We start from the raw sequence: 19,556 nt of genomic DNA, 5'->3' as shown, positions 1-19,556 counted from the left end.
ATCACAGAATTTCTGTATTTGTGATTTGATCATAGCATCCTATTTTCACAATTTCACCCAGCTATAGCTTTTGTAGCTGAGCTCGGTATACAGTCCAGCTTTCTGATCTTTGTAATAAAGTTATAGTACTGCAATGTGATAGACTCAAGACTTCGTCTGACTAAAGACAATGGTGTTGTTCTGAGTGTAGCACAAGCACCACTCGCCTTTTCCGCAACATTTCAAATCTCTTTAACTCTAGAGACATTGCTCGAAATTATTGAGATAGTCATTCCCAAATATTCAAAGTCTGTGGCTGGTACAAACGTCTGCTAGTTTGTGGTGATTAATGAAGGCTAATGAGCAAGATAGTTTGCTGATACTTGCAGTGAATGTTCCTTTACTGAGCTTCAAGCTGAAATTGACTACTGTCATGGGGATTTATGAATCAATAGAAGCATTTCTGCAGCACTCTGATCCACCAATCTAGTTTTGCAGACAGCAACTCTTTTGCATGATATTTGATGGCTTGTCATGCATTGTCTGTGATTGTCCATAAATGCCACTAAAAGTATTGCAATCAGGTATGAAAATTCACAGCTTTATCTGTTTATCATGTTAAATCCTTTAGAAAGATTTTGCCTGAGCTACCTTGGATCCAACATCATCATGTTAAGCTGGGATTAATCCGGTGGGTTTGTTTGCGCATCCACATTTTTTCAGCACACACAAAAAGCCATTCCTGAATACCGGTATCAAGGTCTTTCATTATGTCTATAAAACCGGTATATGTATACTGATAAGTCCATGTTCTGATCTTTACAACAATTCTTAGATATGTCGGAGTTTGAAGACCATATTGATGGCATTTCTAACACTTCAAAAACTGCTTGAGTGTAAAATCTAAGGAGATATGTTTGAATTTATTCTGTCCAAAATAACATGTGTCCTTATTTTATTAACAAATGATGGAAAAGAGTTTTTATGTAGTAACCAGTTCCTCCTACCACCCACCTTAAAAATGGACACAAAGGCCTCATCGATGGTAATATTCCCTCTGATTTTCCATGTAAATAATTATCTCGCAAAGCTGTTTAAGCAGATTCATTCCACAATATTTCTTATTTCTTCCCAGTTTTATACTCACCAAAAAGCTTGTTTTTCCTTGTAAAAGCTTTAGTCAATATAGGTTTCTCACAATACAAAGTGTCATTCTCAATTCTTTCTGCATCAGTTTTGACTTCTGTTCAGTGCAGCTTAATCCACAGCGCCAAATACATTCAAAGCTGAACGAAATATGCTGCGAATCCTTTTCTTTTAACAGTATGGTTCCATTCAGTGAAATAAGCTGAACAGTCAATTCTCTTCTTGGATCCATTCACTTTTCAAAGGTCATGGTGAAACATGCCTGCGTATCAATTTCGCAATAGTCCTAGTTTCGTTTTCCATCAATGTCATATCTCTAGTTTACCTTTCAAGCTTACCGTAAGTCACCGCAAGTTGGTGAGGGCTCCCCATATTTTGTATTGCAGCTATTACACTTTAACTGCATCTTTTCTCATTAAACCTCCTCATGCTTCCTTAAAATTGAGGATGTGATTATGTGAACAGATGAATTCAACTTGTTTCAGATCTTCCAAGCTTTACTAATCAATAATATAACATAATCCAAGATTTCACTCCATCTTTTCTTGAATTTTTTGGTATATTTCTTAATTGTATGGTTTTTAAGATTCATCTGCCGTATGACTTCTTTTTTATCATCTTTCTCAAGTCACCGACGTGAAGGAAACGATAGACAACACTCTGTTGTAGTTAGTTTTACATTCAGCGCTTCTCAATGTCCCTGCATTTAACACAGTTTAGAAGGTGCGATTATTTGACTGAAAATGCCTTGATGGTCATTCTTGCATTTGAAGATAAAGTTGATGATGATGATGAGACTATGCTCCCAACAGTCTACTTGTAATTCACCGATCAATCCTGAATGCGCCAATCTCAATTTCAGCTCTAACCTTAGGCCAAAAATAAATAAATTATTGACACCAAATTTGACTCTTGATATTTTTTTTGCTTACCACTTCAAAAGAAAGTGATCTAGTGTCTGCTATGCTTTCATGTTTTACCAAAAGCAGCAATTTCAATGCTATGTCTGCAACTGTCCTATGAAACAGGAACTGTTGGTCATTCTGATTTTCTAAGCCAACCCTGTCCATCAGATTTCAAGCATTTCTTCTTGTTATTTTCAGAATCCATCATATCCATCAGCAATTTAGCTTACTTTCCACCGATTCCCACAGCAGGGGCAGGGAAGCCCAATTCTAGTGAATCCAGGCATTATTTAGCCTGTATAAAAGTCTGCCAGTTTCCAAAATTCATAGAATGACATAAGAATGGTAGATCGAGTCTTCTCATTCTCCTTACCAAAGCTTTTCTTAGAATTCTGGCATTGGTCAACAGAAACTTCATCCAGCTGTGTTGATTAACCAGATGGTAGATATGTTTATCAGTCCCCTTGAGTGTTGTTAAGCAACACCAACAAGGATCGATTAGTCAAAAATATCGCATTAGATTTATATGGCTAGAGAATGCTGATGAGTCATCACCAGCACAACTCATGTAGGAAGTACAAAGTGTCTTGTTTTACGACTAACAGACAAACCAATGTTTGACATTGTGTTGTTTGAATAAAGGTGGTAACATTGTGAATCGGAGAGTACAATATAAACTATAGCTTGAATGTTCTGTATGTCACAAAGGCTGTGAGTGGTAACATAGTAGGAGCAATGCAGGACTGAGTTACATGTACATGAAATAAAATGAGCAACAGTTTATATGTCTATACATAAAGCCTTAAAAATCAAACAGTTTACCGCTTTTCTGTCCCGATCAAAGAGAAATATTAGAAATTTAAATTGCAGCGAGTTTAAACACGGTTCAATAAACAGACAAAATAATTACAAATTTATTACAAAGCTCCGAAGTGGAAATCAGCCGCTTGCAGTGGTGACAGCAGCTAATCGTCAGCGATACACGAACCACGAAACAAAGAAGCAAGTTTACTAAAAGTAGAAGTTAGTAATTTCCTTGATCTTTAGTAACCAAAGACAGGGTTCTATAGAATGTGGGACACAAAAAAAACAAATGTAAAACATGTTTTAAAAACTTATTATTATAAAGTATGACTAATTATATTCAGTAATTTGCATAAATGTGCAGAAAGTGTCGCTGTCATATTTTTAGATACATACCATAAAACCTCTATTTGAGCGCCATGGTGAAGTATTTTTCAACCCATTCACGACAGTGACATTCTATTAGAGAATGACGTTCAAAAAAGGGTGGCGCTTTATTTTTCGACTAGCTGGTGAGAATTTTGGGGAAATAAAGTTAACTCTTTTACAAGCGAAGTGATGTAAATGTCGCCTGTATTTTGCATGCTCCCTCGGCAGAGCGACATTAATGACATCAATTTTCTGCTAAATGGTTTTTCATATATGTTGAAATATTGGGTCAAGTTAAACAAGGAGCTACTTTGAGTAAAATATATTAGACTAATATAATTATTACTTACTTCGACGGTGTTGCTTTCAAAGTTCTGAGAAAAAACCAAAATACTTTTGAATTAAGAAACAGACTTCGATATGCCATAATGGCTGTAATTATGGCATAAGCCAATCCTGAAGAATGTTCTTATTGTTTATCTAAACATTTTAAAGTCTTCAGATCAGGTTGTAAACAACATTATGGACGAATCTGAACACAATGGGTCGGATTTAGACCTTAGTAACTTCAAATCGGAGTGTAGTTATAGTGATTGGGACGATCTTCTCAGGTACACCATCACTAAAAACCATGGCAACCACAACAATGAGTTCATCCTTATTGATGTAATCTTGTCATCACAAGTACCACTTTGTGAAGAATTTTTTACTGACCACTTTTTAATATCTATATCTCAGCGTCTTTCATTTGTCCAGTTATAACAATAAATTTTTAGAAACGAATAATCCATTTGCGCTGGATTTGAACACTGAACCTCCAGGTCTGCAGGCAGAAGTTCTGTCCACTACTCTACATGTCTAACTGGCCATAGCAATGAAAAATAGTGCACATAACACTCATTACACCTGTCAATCTTTAATGTCGATCGGTCAATACACTCACGCTTCAACTAGGATGCTTAAAGAGCATGACGCAATTTTTTTCCTAACGCTGGCTTAAGTTATAATAACGGCTTTTAATACAGTAAGATTAACTAACGTACGTTACTCAAATTTATTGGGTAAAGAAACTTGACCCAATAAAAACATTTTTTCTATGCAATTTTCTATTTTGTTACCGGTGCAATGCAACGCTGGGCATTCATCTAGTGACTTCATAAAGATCAAACATAATGAATGTAAAAGTGGCGTTCTATTAGAGGTGGCATTCAATGAAAGGGTAGCGCTGTACGTTTCAACCCTTCCCCTATAGTGGCGTTTTGTTAGAGGTGGCGTTCCAATGAAGGTAGAGCCTAAACAGAGGTTTTACGGTAACTTCAAAAAGAGCCTCAAGGCCTTGTGATTGTATGCTCTACACATTTCTGGCGGGACATAAACATAGGTGATAGGGTCACAAGAAAAATATAATATTTCAAAGTACAAAGATAGTTGATGACACAACATCCTGATTTGCTCAATCAAATGTAAAAACAGACCTGTCAGTGCTGGTTGTTATGTATGCCACAACGCCACCTCGTCCTCTCCGCACAGTCTTAGGTTCCCTGTCACAACCCATCTCCTGTTGCAACGTACGTACACCTCCACAGTTAAAACAGCGTGAGTACCAAGAGAGCTCATGTGCAATAAAAACAGCATGCACTAATATACAGCAGTAATATGTATGGATGTGCCAACATACAGTAGTAATATATATGGATGTACCAACATACAGTAGTAATATATATTGATTTGCCAATGTACAGTAGTAATATATATGGGTGTACCAACATACAGTAGTAATATATATGCATACACTAATATACAGCAGTAATATATATGAATGTACCAACATACAGTATTAATATATATCGATTTTTTAGTGTACAGTAGTAATATATATGGGTGTACCAACATACAATAGTAGCATATATGCATGCACTAATATACATCAGAAATATATATGAATGTGCTAACGTACAGTAGTAATATATGGGTGTGCCAGCGTACAGCAGTAATATATATGGGTGTAGTACATACAGTAGTAATATAGAAGTAGTAGGTGAAGATGTACCAAGATAAAACCAGAGATAAAACAAGAGACTGCTCACTAAATAGTTGATGAGATAGAACTTGTCATATTCCTGGTTGCGGGGGTTCAACTTTTTATGTAATTTTTTCCTCATGTGCTCCTTTAGTGTCAACTTGTCTTTAAATGTCTTCTCACAGTATAGACACAACAACCTGCATCATACACATTATTAGCATGGCAGTAAATTCCACACTGCCAACAAAGCATTGTAACTTATAACTATAAGCTATATAGCTTATAACTAATACACGTAAAAAACTTGCTTACTTTGAAATGAATACAATACTAAACATACTGTTGTGACGGTGGATTTGCGATGGATTCGAACTATCATTATATCTACCCCTGTTATTATGTTTATTCACCACATTCCATTAGATTCATCATCACATGTACCCATCACTACATGTACCTATCACTACATGTACCCAACATCACTACATGCTATCCCCATATGTACACATATAGGGATGGGAGATGGTTCAGTTGCTAGATTATAGACTTGAAAGTTGAAACCTTACAAGTATATGTGCAAACATTCACTAAAAAAGAAAGCTGTTCACAACTGCGCTCAGTTCCTGCTGATTGTGTATGTAATGCTCAGTTCACGGATATTTGTAGCATATATATATACAGTCATACCTCTACCTCTGAGTGCCCTAACATGGAGAAACTCAAGATACGAGCAGCATTTTGAGCAAGTGTGTTCTTTGAGATACGAGTAAACTTTGAGATACGAGTAATCTTTGAGATACGAGTAATCTTTGAGATACGAGTAATCTTTGAGATACGAGTTATCTTTGAGATACGAGTAATCTTTGAGATACGAGTAATCTTTGAGATACGAGTAATCTTTGAGATAGGAGTAAACTTTGAGATACGAGTAATCTTTGAGATACGAGTAATCTTTGAGATACGAGTAATCTTTGAGATACGAGTAATCTTTGAGATACGAGTAATCTTTGAGATACGAGTAATCTTTGAGATACGAGTAAACTTTCAGATACGAGTAATCTTTGAAATACGAGTAAACTTTGAGATACGAGTAAACTTTGAGATACGAGTAATCTTTGAGATACGAGTAATCTTTGAGATACGAGTAGTCTTTGAGATACGAGTAATCTTTGAGATACGAGTAAACTTTCAGATACGAGTAATTTTTGAGATATGAGTAATCTTTGAGATACGAGTAAACTTTGAGATACGAGTAAACTTTGAGATACGAGTAATCTTTGAGATACGATTAAACTTTGAGATACGAGTAAACTTTGAGATACGAGTAAACTTTGAGATACGAGTAATCTTTGAGATACGAGTAAACTTTGAGATACGAGACGGTTCTCGATGGCCATTATACGGCCACTATATAGTCAAGCATGTGAGAGGCTGCTTTCGAAAACAGCACCGCTCTTTTTTTTCTCGATTCAGTTTAAAAGGTTGGCTAAAAGTTACAGTGAACACCAGGCTAAACGTGGCTAGCTGAACCAGATACTAAAAAATAAGACGACAAAATTAAACTAAGTTTATTAAAAGATTAAAACTTTGCTTCAAGTGTGTTTAGTAAGCTAAATTTATTCAAGTTAAATTCAAAGTTTATATTATGTAGGGTCACAAAAGTTTAGAGTACCGAACGCGTTGCTTTCAAATCTCTCTCAGACGGCCGCTATCCACAAAGTCTTGTTTCGAATGTAAAAACTCCATAAAGTGGTGTACATAGTGATGTTACATTTTATTGCAGATCATAACAATTAAATAGATATTTGTTACTATATTGGCGCATGTACTGAATTACAACAATTAAAAACACATTTTTCCACTGTAATATCCTGTTTTAATCTGTATTTAGTTATTTTATATATGAAATAGTGCCTTGAGACACGAGTAAATTGACATATGAGCTCAGTCTCAGAACGCATTAAGCTCATATGTTAATAAGGTATGACTGTACCTTAATGTCAATTATATATTTTTGTTAGCCTCTGAAACATATCGGCAAGAGTGAACTACCACGATTGTATCTTCTTTAGAGAAAATTACAGCAAATATTTTGTCTAACTAACATCGTTACGCCATCAATAAGAGCACAGATAGAATACCAATAGAGTACAGATAGGGTACAGATAGGTTACAGACAGAGTACAGATAGGGTACAGATAAAGTACAGACAGAGTACAGATTGAGTACAGATAGGGAACAAATAGAGTACAGATAGAGTACAGATAGGGCACAGATAAAAGAAAGATAAATTACTGAGAAAAGACAGATAAAGTGCTAATACTTGAGAAAGGTGGGTATTTAGCACAAATCAGTACTCATATTCTGTACATAACAATAGGTATGTAATCTCAGCAATGAATGTTGGAATTATCCAGGTAATCCCCACCTAGCGCATCAGGCTTGCTGACTTACTCCATAAGCTAGGGGTCTGCTGACACTTACAAATAAACAGATTACAGAGCATATAACTATCAGGTCTGACAAAGGTCCCCATCTGGCTTCTAAACTGGTGGAATCCTCTGACCCCTTCACTACTGAGTAGTCAAATCAAAACTGCTGAGAAATTGTTAATTACGTGAACCGATGCAGCCTGACACTAATTTAGGCTGATCGGACCCAGCGGCTGGCACCACTTGAATACAAGCGGGCCAACCTTCATCATATTTGGCACAACCTGAGAGACTGCGTGAGTCATGGCCGTGTGGAGTGAGATCTGCTATACTGATAGCTGGCAGTGATGAATTGGTAGAATAATTAGCATGTAAGCAACTCTCCCTCCCTCACACATACCCCTCCTACACAAGTCTCAAAAGGGCTAGTATAATTTCATAACCATATTTACAAAAACATGATATGATGAAAGATCTAAAGGCAATTGATACCAGGAACAGCGAGTTCCTTTGTCACAGCTTCATAAAGTTAATGTGATGAAAAAACAATGCGCTCAGCAGATGCCCGACTAGAGTGTAGCCACGTGAACCATGGCTAATGCTGGCGGAATATACGAGCGCTCACCTGTCCAGCTTGTCATGCAGTTTGTTCAAAAAGGCCTCCACGTGAACTGCAAAATGAAAATTATATGTAAAAATAGAACTAAAACTGTTGCGTATTAGGTATGATCTAGCTGAGATGGGAGAGAAAAGGATACTTCATTAGCTAGAAAGGGGCCAAGTTTGATGTAGAAGTTCATCGATGAAAATTACGGTATGTCTTACGCGTCTTTTACTGGCATTTACTTGGCCAGTGTTAAAATCAAAGAAGCCAAGCGATGTTATTCCTCAACTGCAGTTACAACAAAATAACTGTATTGATCACTAAATCGGTCTCTTGCTTCACTCAACTTTGTTCTTGATGATAAATGAGAGCTAGGAGCCCGGGTGCACTACATGAGGGTCGTGAGTAGAAGATAAGCCTTGTTATGAGTCTTGCTATGCCGCGTCCCATCCTTTCTGCCCTTATCCTAATCACTGAAACTTATCTAACCTTTTGTAACAGGACATGCACTCAGTTAGACAATCTATTAATACCATCGAATATATTTTCCAGGTGATGGAATATAGCCTCGTGTAAAGAGGTTTGACCTCGAAACTCCTGACTTTTCTGCAATATCGGATTTATAAAGATATAGCGGGTAAACTACCAACACTCTTTTGCATAAGTTTCAGCAGCCACCTCACAATCATGCCACATCAATCTCATGACACAGATCAGGATACCACCATAACACAGGACGTCCAAGTACCTGCATGCATACTATATGAGAACAAACTGCTCCATCACTATTAGCACATACTGTCAATCTAGCTCCTGTCAGAATAAAGGAGCCAAGCTAGAACCGCGAGCACGTGGCATTGAAGGAAGAAGAGGGGTCATGTTAAACAGCAGTAATGACAATGTCCACATGTTATGTTTTGTTCACAATAATGGGTGAAAACATATATTTACACTCGTTGGAAACAAATGCAACAAAATTTTAAAATAGTGAACCCACTTTATTCAATAGTAAGAACCCAAGCTATGTCATTCATGGGGCAGCTAATGTATTTGAGGGAATCTAAAAGTGCACCATGACATGTAAAACTGTCTTTATTAGTGCCTCAGATATAGACAAGCTCAGGGGACCAATCTGGCTCATGTACAAGTGTTCCATGCTCCAAGAGCAGTTTACTATTCGATCAACATACTCCTTCAAGCACTGCAAAAATAGCCTTTAGCGTGAAACCAAAAGGATATAATAATGCCAGCAAAACCTTTGTATTCTTTTTAATATAGCAGACAACGATCTCTATGAAAAGACAAGGAATGATATGAACTTAAACCCATTGAGATAATGAAGATAAAGCTATAAAAGAGAACTCGATCAACACGGCTGGTGTACGAGATGTTTTACGTACACCAGCCGTGGGGAGAGCTGCTCAAGAAGGTGTACTTGAAAGGTTAGCTGTAAATAATACGGTACATTACCAAGGTTATCTGGGTGTCCAATGTTGAAGTTGTGCTCAGACTTCATATGACCGAGGATGAGAGATCTGAAAAACACGTAACAAAGAGCATATCGCGCACGAAGATTATGTAGTGTATGTTTGTAAAGTACACAAGTAAACATTATATGTAGAGTAAGTGTAGTGTACACAGAGTATGTAGAGTATACCAAGTATGTACAGTAAAGAAGGTGAGTACAACACAAAGAGTATGTACACAACACAAAGTATGTACACAACACAAAGTATGTACACAACACAAAGTATGTACACAACACAGAGTATGTACACAGCACAGAGTATGTACACAACACAGAGTATGTACACAACACAGAGTATGTACACAACACAGAGTATGTACACAACACAGAGTATGTACACAACACAAAGTATGTACACAACACAGAGTATGTACACAACACAGAGTATGTACACAACACAAAGTATGTACACAAAACAGATAGTGTGTAGAGTAAATAGGACATATAGGCGTATAATATAAATTCAGGCATGTGTATGCAGTATTATTATTCAAACCTGACACTACCAGTATTTAGATATAAAATACACGGGTATAAGAAATGATATGTCTAAAGAATGGAGAAAGAATAAAAATCTCATTGATGAAAACCTCAAACTACAATGAGGTGGAGGGAGGACTGGAGAAGAACCAGGAGATGACTAGGGTAGAAGGTAAAATATCAGAGGAAAACGGATGATGGAAAAGGATGAAAACTAGCAACAAAGACTGATACGCAAGGAAACAAGAACTATGAATTGAGAGACAAATTGAAAATGAACACTAATAGGTGGGTGAAAACAATCGATGGGAAAAATTAAGGCGAGAAAATACAAAGAGAGGATGAAAGACCGTGAAAGAGAAAAGTTAAAATGAGAGACAGGAAGGCGGAGACGAGGAGTAAGAGATGAGCAGCGAGTATGGACAGAGGAGGGAGGTAAGTTAGTTGAAAGATTGAGAAAAGATGAAAAAGCCTGGCTGCCAGATAGAGAGAGAGAGGAGAGAGAGAGGAGAGAGAGAGGAGAGAGAGAGAGGAGAGAGAGCGAGAGAGAGGGAGCGAGAGAGAGGGAGCGAGAGAGCGAGAGAGAGTGAGAGAGAGAGAGAAAACAGTGGACATGATGAGTTACGAAGTCAGTGAAGATAGGACAGTTAGGATGAATAGTGTTGATAAACATAGGGGGTCACGACCTCACAATACTAACATAAGTGATGCAAAAAGAGCTTATATCGAACGAACGCCTTATGAGCAAGTTTATCAAACCTGTTGGTGAGCAGTGTTTTTATAGCATATTCTAGCAACTGTCGACTGGTGCTACCAGAAGAACCCTGGAACGATTCTCATATGAGAGCAGCTTCATACTCGTCTTAGTTTACAGAACTCATCACCTTGCACAAATTTGTAATTAATATGCACCTTGAAGGCAAATCCACCATTTTGTCTCATTTCGGAATGGTATATGAATGTTGTTAACGTTTATTTAAATACCGCAATTTGCCTGTTTCGAAAATATGGTTGCAGTATTACAGGCAAAAATTCCATTTGAACATACCAACTGACACGAGATAAGGCGAGTCTATCAGCTATGATCTGCTAGGAATGGTGCAGACATTTTAATTAGTAGTTTTAACAAAGAGGGACTTAGCATATCCCCAGACCAGCTTCTCTAGGGATAGACCGAATAGGGATCAGATATTATCAAAAACCAGCGTATGACACCCTAACAATGATTGATTTTAAAATAATGTGGATTTGGCTATGAGAGACTTGAAGATGCTTCTCCTGTGGCTAAGTAGTGATAAAGAGGTGATTGTTACATGAGTGTGTTATCAACAAGAACTAAAGAGCTGCAAAAATGTGCTGATGATAAACCGAGTGAGGCTTATGACATGATCTCCTGATGTTGTGTGACACACTAAATCCTGGTGAGTTACAGAGCTTTAAAAACAGTGACAACTATGCGGTGAACTGTCCAATGAGACAATGAAAATCATAGTATACAACAGCTACTCGGATAGCACAGAAAGAATGCTCTACAGTGGCAGCAGTTAATTACCCTAAAACCTGTGTTTGAACGCCACCTTTAATTGAACGCCACCTTTAATTGAACGCCACCTTTATTTGAACGCCACCTCTATTTTAGCGCCACTATGGGAGAAGGGTTTAAAAATAGTGTGAAACCCTTCATTGAACGGCACTTCTATTTGACCACCACTATTTGAAATTCTTGATCCTTATGAAAAAAATAATATTATATTAGCAAATGATCAGTAAAAAAGTGTCCACAAAATCGTAGTAATAATAACTCGATTACATCAATAACAATTAATTTTTTTCGTTTTCCAATTACAAGTCTTTATGGTTTTTCCATTTAAACTTTGAATGTAACACCATAGAAATGATTAGTAACTGTATTAGGCTAATAGTAGTTCCTTGTTTACTGCGGTCTTAATACTTGGGTGTATGTCAAAAAGTTTTCCGCATTTTCAAGGGAATCTGTGATACTAGGTATTTGAGACTAAAACTTTGAGGCTATTTTGATTACACGCCCTTTCTCTTTATTTGCGCGAGATGTGTAAACTGCATCGCGTAAGTTTTTCCCTGCTAAAAAATTGTTTGGATGCTAATATCGACTAGCACAGCTGTGCAGAAGAAAAGTTGAGGTCAAAAGACACTGTGGAAGGTATTGAACAGCCAAAAAAATATGAAATGAGTCCAAACAAAGGCAATAATCAGAACGCAACTGGCAAGCAAATGATTGTTATTTTTTGTTTCTGAATGTATCATAATAATGGTATGTTTATGTCATTTGCGCTTGAATATATATTTGTAGCATTTGATAAATTATTAGTATATAACTTATAAATTTGCAGACTTATAGCATGTTATGTGATAGTATCATTGCGGTAATATGAACTCGGCTAATAATGGATCGATGATCGTAATTCGCCTTCTAATGCACATAAAAATCCCATTTTGGCTGCAAACTGTAGCAAACATATTAAAGAGCGCAATAAGCTTTTTAATGCAACCTTGTTAAATATAGTTATAAAATGAACAGATGCCTTCAAAGCTAGAACGAAATAAAAAATTTGAAAGCTCCAACAAATTGCAATGCAGGCTATAAGATCATCGGAGGTGAACTGCACACAATAGCTATCAACTAGTTAAGACATGCATTAGCTTCTTCGGGTATATTTATTTAGAGATCTATGACAAGTTGGAGATAAGTTAGCAAATTTCAAACATTCAAAAGGGTTAACGTCGCTCTGCCCGAAGGTAAGTGCAAAATAAAGACGACATTCATTTCGCCTGTGAAAGGGCTAAATTTATTTGCCGAAAATTCTAATGAGGTGTTTAAAAATACAACGCCACCCTTTATTTGAATGTCACCACTAATAAAGCGCCACTATAGGTGAAGGGTAAACAGATAGAGCGTCATGGCGTGCAAATAGAGGTTTTATGAAATGTATACGCCTTCTAATAAGAGGGACACTTATATACACCTTCTAATAACAGGAAATCTCGAACATCCAAACAAAAGAAGTCAATCATGGACGGCAGCCTCATGCAAAATAGCTGTGTAGCAAAAAACATTACAAAACTTTAACATTGGTCATTCGCTAGTGTTGTCAACAAAACACATGGTTGTCTACACACCCCTTTCATCCCACACTATCCTCCAATCTTGCGTCACACAATGCTTGCGTCACACAATACTTTCGTGAGACAATGCTTTTGTCAGACAATGCAGTAAACTCGACTTCCGACTCTAAGACTCCATTAATCAACCTCTACCTAATTGTATTAATTGAATATGATAATTTTAGCAGTTTTGTGCTATTTGCTAGGTAGTGCGTGGGGTTTGAGGAGGCCGAAGGGAAGGGAGAAACGTCTATAACTCTTAAACCATTACATTTGCTCTCAAGCGACACTACATGTCAAAATAAACAGCAAACCTGTTGCCTGTGATGAGCTCACCACAGAAAAGACAGCACCATGATTTGGAATTATCTTCTCTTTCTAATTGCTGCAAATTAAGAATCTTTTTTAGCCTCTCCTGGTTTAGTTTAGATCTGAGCAATCTGTCCTCCTTGAGCACGGAAGACAACATGTAGTAGTAGACGGGGCCCTCTGTAACACAATGATAACATATTCATTGATTATATAGATCAAAGAACTAAAATTAAAGAGGGTGATTAGTTTGACTCAAGTTAGATTACTAATGCTGTTTATGGGCGAGAATTACTGTTTAACAAGCAATAAATCAGAGGAATGAGTGGTAATGGGGGCTCTTGGAATGAGAATAGCGGACTAAATAAAGGCCAGCTTAATCGGGAGAGCTACAAGGGCTGAGGCTTAAAATAGAAATATCCATGTAAAACGCTAAGCAGAAAGAATTTAACATAAAGTATTTAGTATGGAAAGCTCAACAGAAATAGAAAGCTCAATACAGAGTAGTCGATGTGGAAAGAGCTAAATGTAAATAGAGCTAAACATAGAGAGAATCTATTTAGAGAGAGCTCAATATAGAAAGAACTCAAGTTAGAGAGAGCACAATTTGGAGACAGCTCAATGTAGAGAAACAACTCAATTTAGAGAGCTCAATTTGTAGAGAGCTCAATGCAGAGCATTTCACGTAGAGATAGCTCAATGTATAGCACTCGACGTAACGAGAGCTCAATGTAAAGATAATTTAATGGATAGCACTCCACTTAGAGAGAGCTCCATGTAGAGCACTCAACCTACAGAAAGCTCAATGTAGAGCACTCAACCTACAGAGAGCTCCATGTAGAGCACTCAACCTACAGAGAGCTCCATGTAGAGCACTCAACCTACAGAGAGCTCTATGTAGAACACTCAACCTACAGAGAGCTCCATGTAGAGCACTCAACCTACAGAAAGCTCAATGTAGAGCACTCAACCTACAGAGAGCTCCATGTAGAGCACTCAACCTACAGAGAGCTCCATGTAGAGCACTCAACCTACAGAGAGCTCTATGTAGAACACTCAACCTACAGAGAGCTCCATGTAGAGCACTCAACCTACAGAAAGCTCCATGTAGAGAACTCAACTTACAGAGAGCTCCATGTAGAACACTCAACCTAGAGAGAGCTCCATGTAGAGAACTCAACCTACAGAGAGCTCCATGTAGAACACTCAATCTACAGAGAGCTCCATGTAGAACACTCAACCTACAGAGAGCTCCATGTAGAGCACTCAACCTGCGGAGAGCTCCATGTAGAACACTCAACCTACAGAGAGCTCCATGTAAAGCACTCAACCTAGAGAGAGCTCCATGTAGAGCACTCAACTTACAGAGAGCTCCATGTAGAACACTCAACCTAGAGAGAGCTCCATGTAGAGCACTCAACCTAGAGAGAGCTCCATGTAGAACACTCAACCTAGAGAGAGCTCCATGTAGAACACTCAACCTAGAGAGAGCTCCATGTAAAACACTCAACCTAGAAAGAGCTCCATGTATAACACTCCAATGCTGTGTTACCCTTTTGCTATGCTCCATTTCGTGAGTAATAAATTATTTAGTATTTAAAAATTATGCTTATTTAGACTACAAACAAATCAAAGTGATTGATGAAACCATGGATTGGACAGCATCGATTAGTGAGAAATGTTCATTGACGTTAGATGTCAGAAAGATGAATGAGGTTGCTATACTAAAGTTTATGAGAGGAGGTTGGTGATCTAGAGACCGGAGAGATGTAGCTGAAAACATCTGTTCAGGTGATTGAGTGTTGATAGTGACAATGCGCTGGCCAACAGCCAAACTCACGACCAAAACAAACCAGCATCCAACCTAAACTTGGTAAATATGTACCGAGACATGAAACTTGGTGAGTCAACAGAAACTGAGAAGCCAACACACCCAGGCAACACACCGTATATTTCAACAACGAGAGCCAGTGAATCAGCAGGAGATAAACACATCTCTGTTAAGGAGTTCAATAGGAAGTGTAGGTAAAGGTTTGAGAAAAGAGGTTATGAAACAAGAGATATGGAGGATAAACTAAAGCAAGAAACGTCTATGAGTGCAAGGCTGACCAATAGAAACGTCTATGAGTGCAAGGCTGACCAATAGAAACTACACGATTTCAAGTCAATGATTCGCATGTTTATGACTGAACGATGTCACTCCGATGAGAAGATGAACAATTCCGACACTAGATGCGGCTAAAGCATAGGGAGGATTATGACAGATTATACTATGTGCCAGTCACAATGCACAGTTTCTGCATTGTGTAAGAGACGAATTCAGTGCAGTAAACAAAGGGTTATCAAGTTCACGGATGATGTGTCAATGTTTTCAGTGGATTCTTCTGATCAAACCTAATTATATCACAACTGAGATATTTTGGTGCACTCGGTGATGAGGTGGTGAAATGCTAGTCAAAGTGACTACGTTGTTCAAGCATAAATCTGAGAGACATTTGGAAAAGGAATCCAGTTCGATCCCCAAGTCGTGTAATTGTTTTTTCTAACAATCGTGGCGTGGCTTTGGACAGACGGACACGGCTCTTATTATAGTAAAGATTATCATTATAGCCAATGTACTATTGTCTGCCTTGTCTAGATGTACTGTCACTAGACAGGCGAGCTGTGAGTGAAAAGCAAACACTAGAGATGTATAATGGAAAATGACAAGCAATCTGCTCTGCATACTATACAAGGGCTACCTGCAGTCATGTCTTCCATCTTCACACAAACAGACTCCAAAGGTAGCTTCTTCAGCCTTGGCCTCCAGTATTCTATGTAACTGCAAGAATTCAACACAAGCCTCAGTAATATGGCCAAGTTTACTTATTATGATGAAGTAAAATATACCTGGTGATAATATGGGCTATTATATAATTACATACATGTATATATAATAGCCCATATATATATTATATATTATTATAAGTATTTGCTATATTTAAAGTATAATGGCTGTATACAAAGCAGCAATTTGCTCTAGAAAATGTTATATACCTTTGTAGGTTGGCAATACGATCAGCGTCCGCTATGACAAGCTTGTGAGACTCCAGCAAATGCTTGAACAAGTCTTGAGAATTTGAACCAGACAAATTAAACCTAAAGGTGAGATATAAAGTAGCCAAGTATTCCAATATGGTATGTTTTGGCATACGTATTTGATAAGATAGCTTACAGAATGTGCTTGTACTATGTTATGGAGTGTTAGTTGGGGCAAACACTCTAGCAGCAGGCTCTAGGAGGTTGAAGCTGAATAATCATAGAGTATTATTCTATAGCCTCATTCCTTAAAGGTTGACTTGCAACAAAATTCACATTATAGTTATTTGATATGAAAAGATTCGCCATGTCTTACTCTGTTGTGTTGTAGGTGCCAAATATGTGGGAATGTGATTACAAGCTCTTAAAAGCTCAAAAACGAACAGTTAATCGCAGTCACACGAGACCGCCGTAGTTTGGATTCTCTTTCCAAAATGGCTCAAATGTGACGTAGCTGTGGTAGATGGTTTCTGTTTACACTTTCATGCAACCTTATTCGTCAAAATATTTCACAAATATGCTTCACGCATTCAATAAAACCATGTCTATTGTTCTTATGCGTCTGTTTTATTGTCATTTTAATGCTGTCACTTTTAGCAGTGATATCTTATAAGTTTATAACTTATCGTAAAAATTTGTTTAATTTTTAGCCTTGGCTTGAAGGAATACATATCATTGTCTGATTATCATGACAAGCCTGTGGGTCATTTGTGATAATCGAAAAGTGCTGCAGAAATTATTTGCGAAGTATTGGGTCACATGATCAGATTACGACTTGCCAATTAGACCAAACTGAAACAAAACTGTAAAGTAGCGAGCATCTATATTTGATACGGGGTCTCCAGTAAAACCCGAAGTGTTTGTCATAAACTAGTGCTACGATAAGTTTTATATTGAGCTTTTTATTGCCCTTTCAATTCACGGGAGAACATCACGTCACAAGACGATAACCAAATTTCATGACTACGTCAGAGAAATAAAAAGATTCCAATCTACGGCGGCTTTTCGTTTTTGAGCTTTTAAGAGCTTGTAATCGTATTCACACATATTTTGCACCTACAACACAACAGAGCAGGACATGGTGAATCTTTTGATACCAAATAACTGTAATGTGAATTTTGTTGAAAGTCAACCTTTAAAGGTGTTATAAGTTATCATGAAGCATTTATACAACAGTATAGAGTAAAATTTATTTATTAATAAAAGTACTTTTACTATTTGTTAACTTTTGCCAGCTCAAACGATAAAGAGCTTTACGAATCCCAACAAATCATACCAGAATTAACCGACATGTAGAGCATTTGACAGGCACATAGTATCGTCTCACCAAAATATACCCTTTATATATAACATTTAGCAACGTTTTTAGCCTCTCCAAAAAGCTGGTAAATAAATTCTCTTCCGAACTACATGCAAAAAATTGTATAGGTAATCCAGTTTTTTAAGTGTGTATCTTTGATGGCCAATTTGAAACATTATCAAGGTCTGACAACTTCCACATGTATAAAGACAATCAGTTGAATATGAGTTGACACTGACTCAAGAGACAGCTATGTTGGTAGAAATGCAACTCACTCTTCCCTGCATAGAAGACAAGGGCCTACTTGAGCCCTGTCAGGGTCCTCAGAGGAGAGGGCACTCCCGGCACTCCCGTATTCTAACACAAGTGGCTGTACTCCACAGGCCATACCTCACTCAGCCTCAAGGCAGATATGTACTAAAAGAATAAGAATGTTTATGAAAAGAAAAATACTGAATGTGGATTTTACCTTCCTGACATCTACTATTACCTCCAAAATATCCGCATATAGCACCTTATATATTGGCTGGGAAAGGGCTGAGATTTGATTTTGATATTACATAATGGTAAAAGAAAAACATCGCACAACTAAAATAAAAGAAATTTATAAGCCAGATTATTTTTAATATAGCCATACCTACCCTTCACACATTTATATTTAGCTGAAAACATTTTTTTTTTTTTAGTGCATCTCTACTATGAAGTGGTTGCAATTTGACTGTATGGATAATCATCAAATGAGGGTACAAATGCTTTGACCACAATCACTATAGTAACAGAGAATTTAATTCAATACCAAAGCTGGGCAGCATTTAAAGAAATTAACAAAACGCAGTTTTAAAAACTTGACAATTCTGGAGATAATGATTTAAAAGCAGCTATATTTTATGCTATATTAGACTAATACAATTTTTACATAGTCAAAGTGTACTATCTGATGAATGTAATATATGGTGCCTAAAAGAACTTAATTTGTGCTGATGCAGAAAAATGGAAAAGATAAACATGACTATTTTTTACCAAATTTAGATAATTAAAATTAGATGGCAAGGATACAAATGCGTGTACCGTAAAACCTCATAATTGAACGCCACGCTTATTTAAACGCCACCTTTAATAGAACGCCACTATAAAAGAAGGATTGAAAAATACAGCGCCACCCTTTAATTGAATGTCACTTTGACATCCTTTGATCTGTACAAACCCATAATAGAAAGAGATCACTAAAAAAGTGTCCACAAAATAGTATTGATAATGACTAATAATGTTATAATAATTATAACAGTACTTTCAATTACTATAATACTACTAATAATGTTAATCAATAACGATTAATTCTTTCATTGTTGCTGTAGTGGGTGCCATGGTTTTAGAGAAGATCGGAGAAGAAGAATACCGGAGAAGATCGATAGTCACAATCATCACAATTGGTGACTATCAATGGTGACCTTGGTGACT

At 37.1% G+C, this 19,556-nt stretch overlaps 1 protein-coding gene across 2 annotated transcripts in view; it reads right to left on the bottom strand.

Moving 5' to 3' along the window:
* LOC137391513 (zinc finger protein 277-like) overlaps positions 1-18,511 on the bottom strand; it is a 40,438-nt gene extending 21,927 nt beyond the window's left edge. For both annotated transcript variants that reach the window (XM_068078015.1, XM_068078016.1), the window contains exons 1-8: positions 18,374-18,511; positions 16,757-16,858; positions 16,462-16,541; positions 13,726-13,900; positions 9,733-9,797; positions 8,284-8,329; positions 5,291-5,423; positions 4,679-4,761 (exon numbers count right to left, since the gene is read on the bottom strand). In XM_068078015.1, the coding sequence (XP_067934116.1) occupies positions 4,679-4,761; positions 5,291-5,423; positions 8,284-8,329; positions 9,733-9,797; positions 13,726-13,900; positions 16,462-16,541; positions 16,757-16,858; positions 18,374-18,486 (797 nt within the window). In that variant the 5' untranslated portion in view covers positions 18,487-18,511. The remainder of the gene's footprint in view (positions 1-4,678; positions 4,762-5,290; positions 5,424-8,283; positions 8,330-9,732; positions 9,798-13,725; positions 13,901-16,461; positions 16,542-16,756; positions 16,859-18,373) is intronic.
* Between the last annotated feature and the right edge of the window lie 1,045 nt (positions 18,512-19,556).

This window comes from Watersipora subatra, chromosome 3, assembly GCF_963576615.1.
Source record: "Watersipora subatra chromosome 3, tzWatSuba1.1, whole genome shotgun sequence".
NCBI classification, from domain to species: domain Eukaryota; kingdom Metazoa; phylum Bryozoa; class Gymnolaemata; order Cheilostomatida; family Watersiporidae; genus Watersipora; species Watersipora subatra.
The sequence above is the reverse complement of the archived record's forward strand: the minus strand, read 5'-3'. Positions and strand labels throughout refer to the sequence as shown.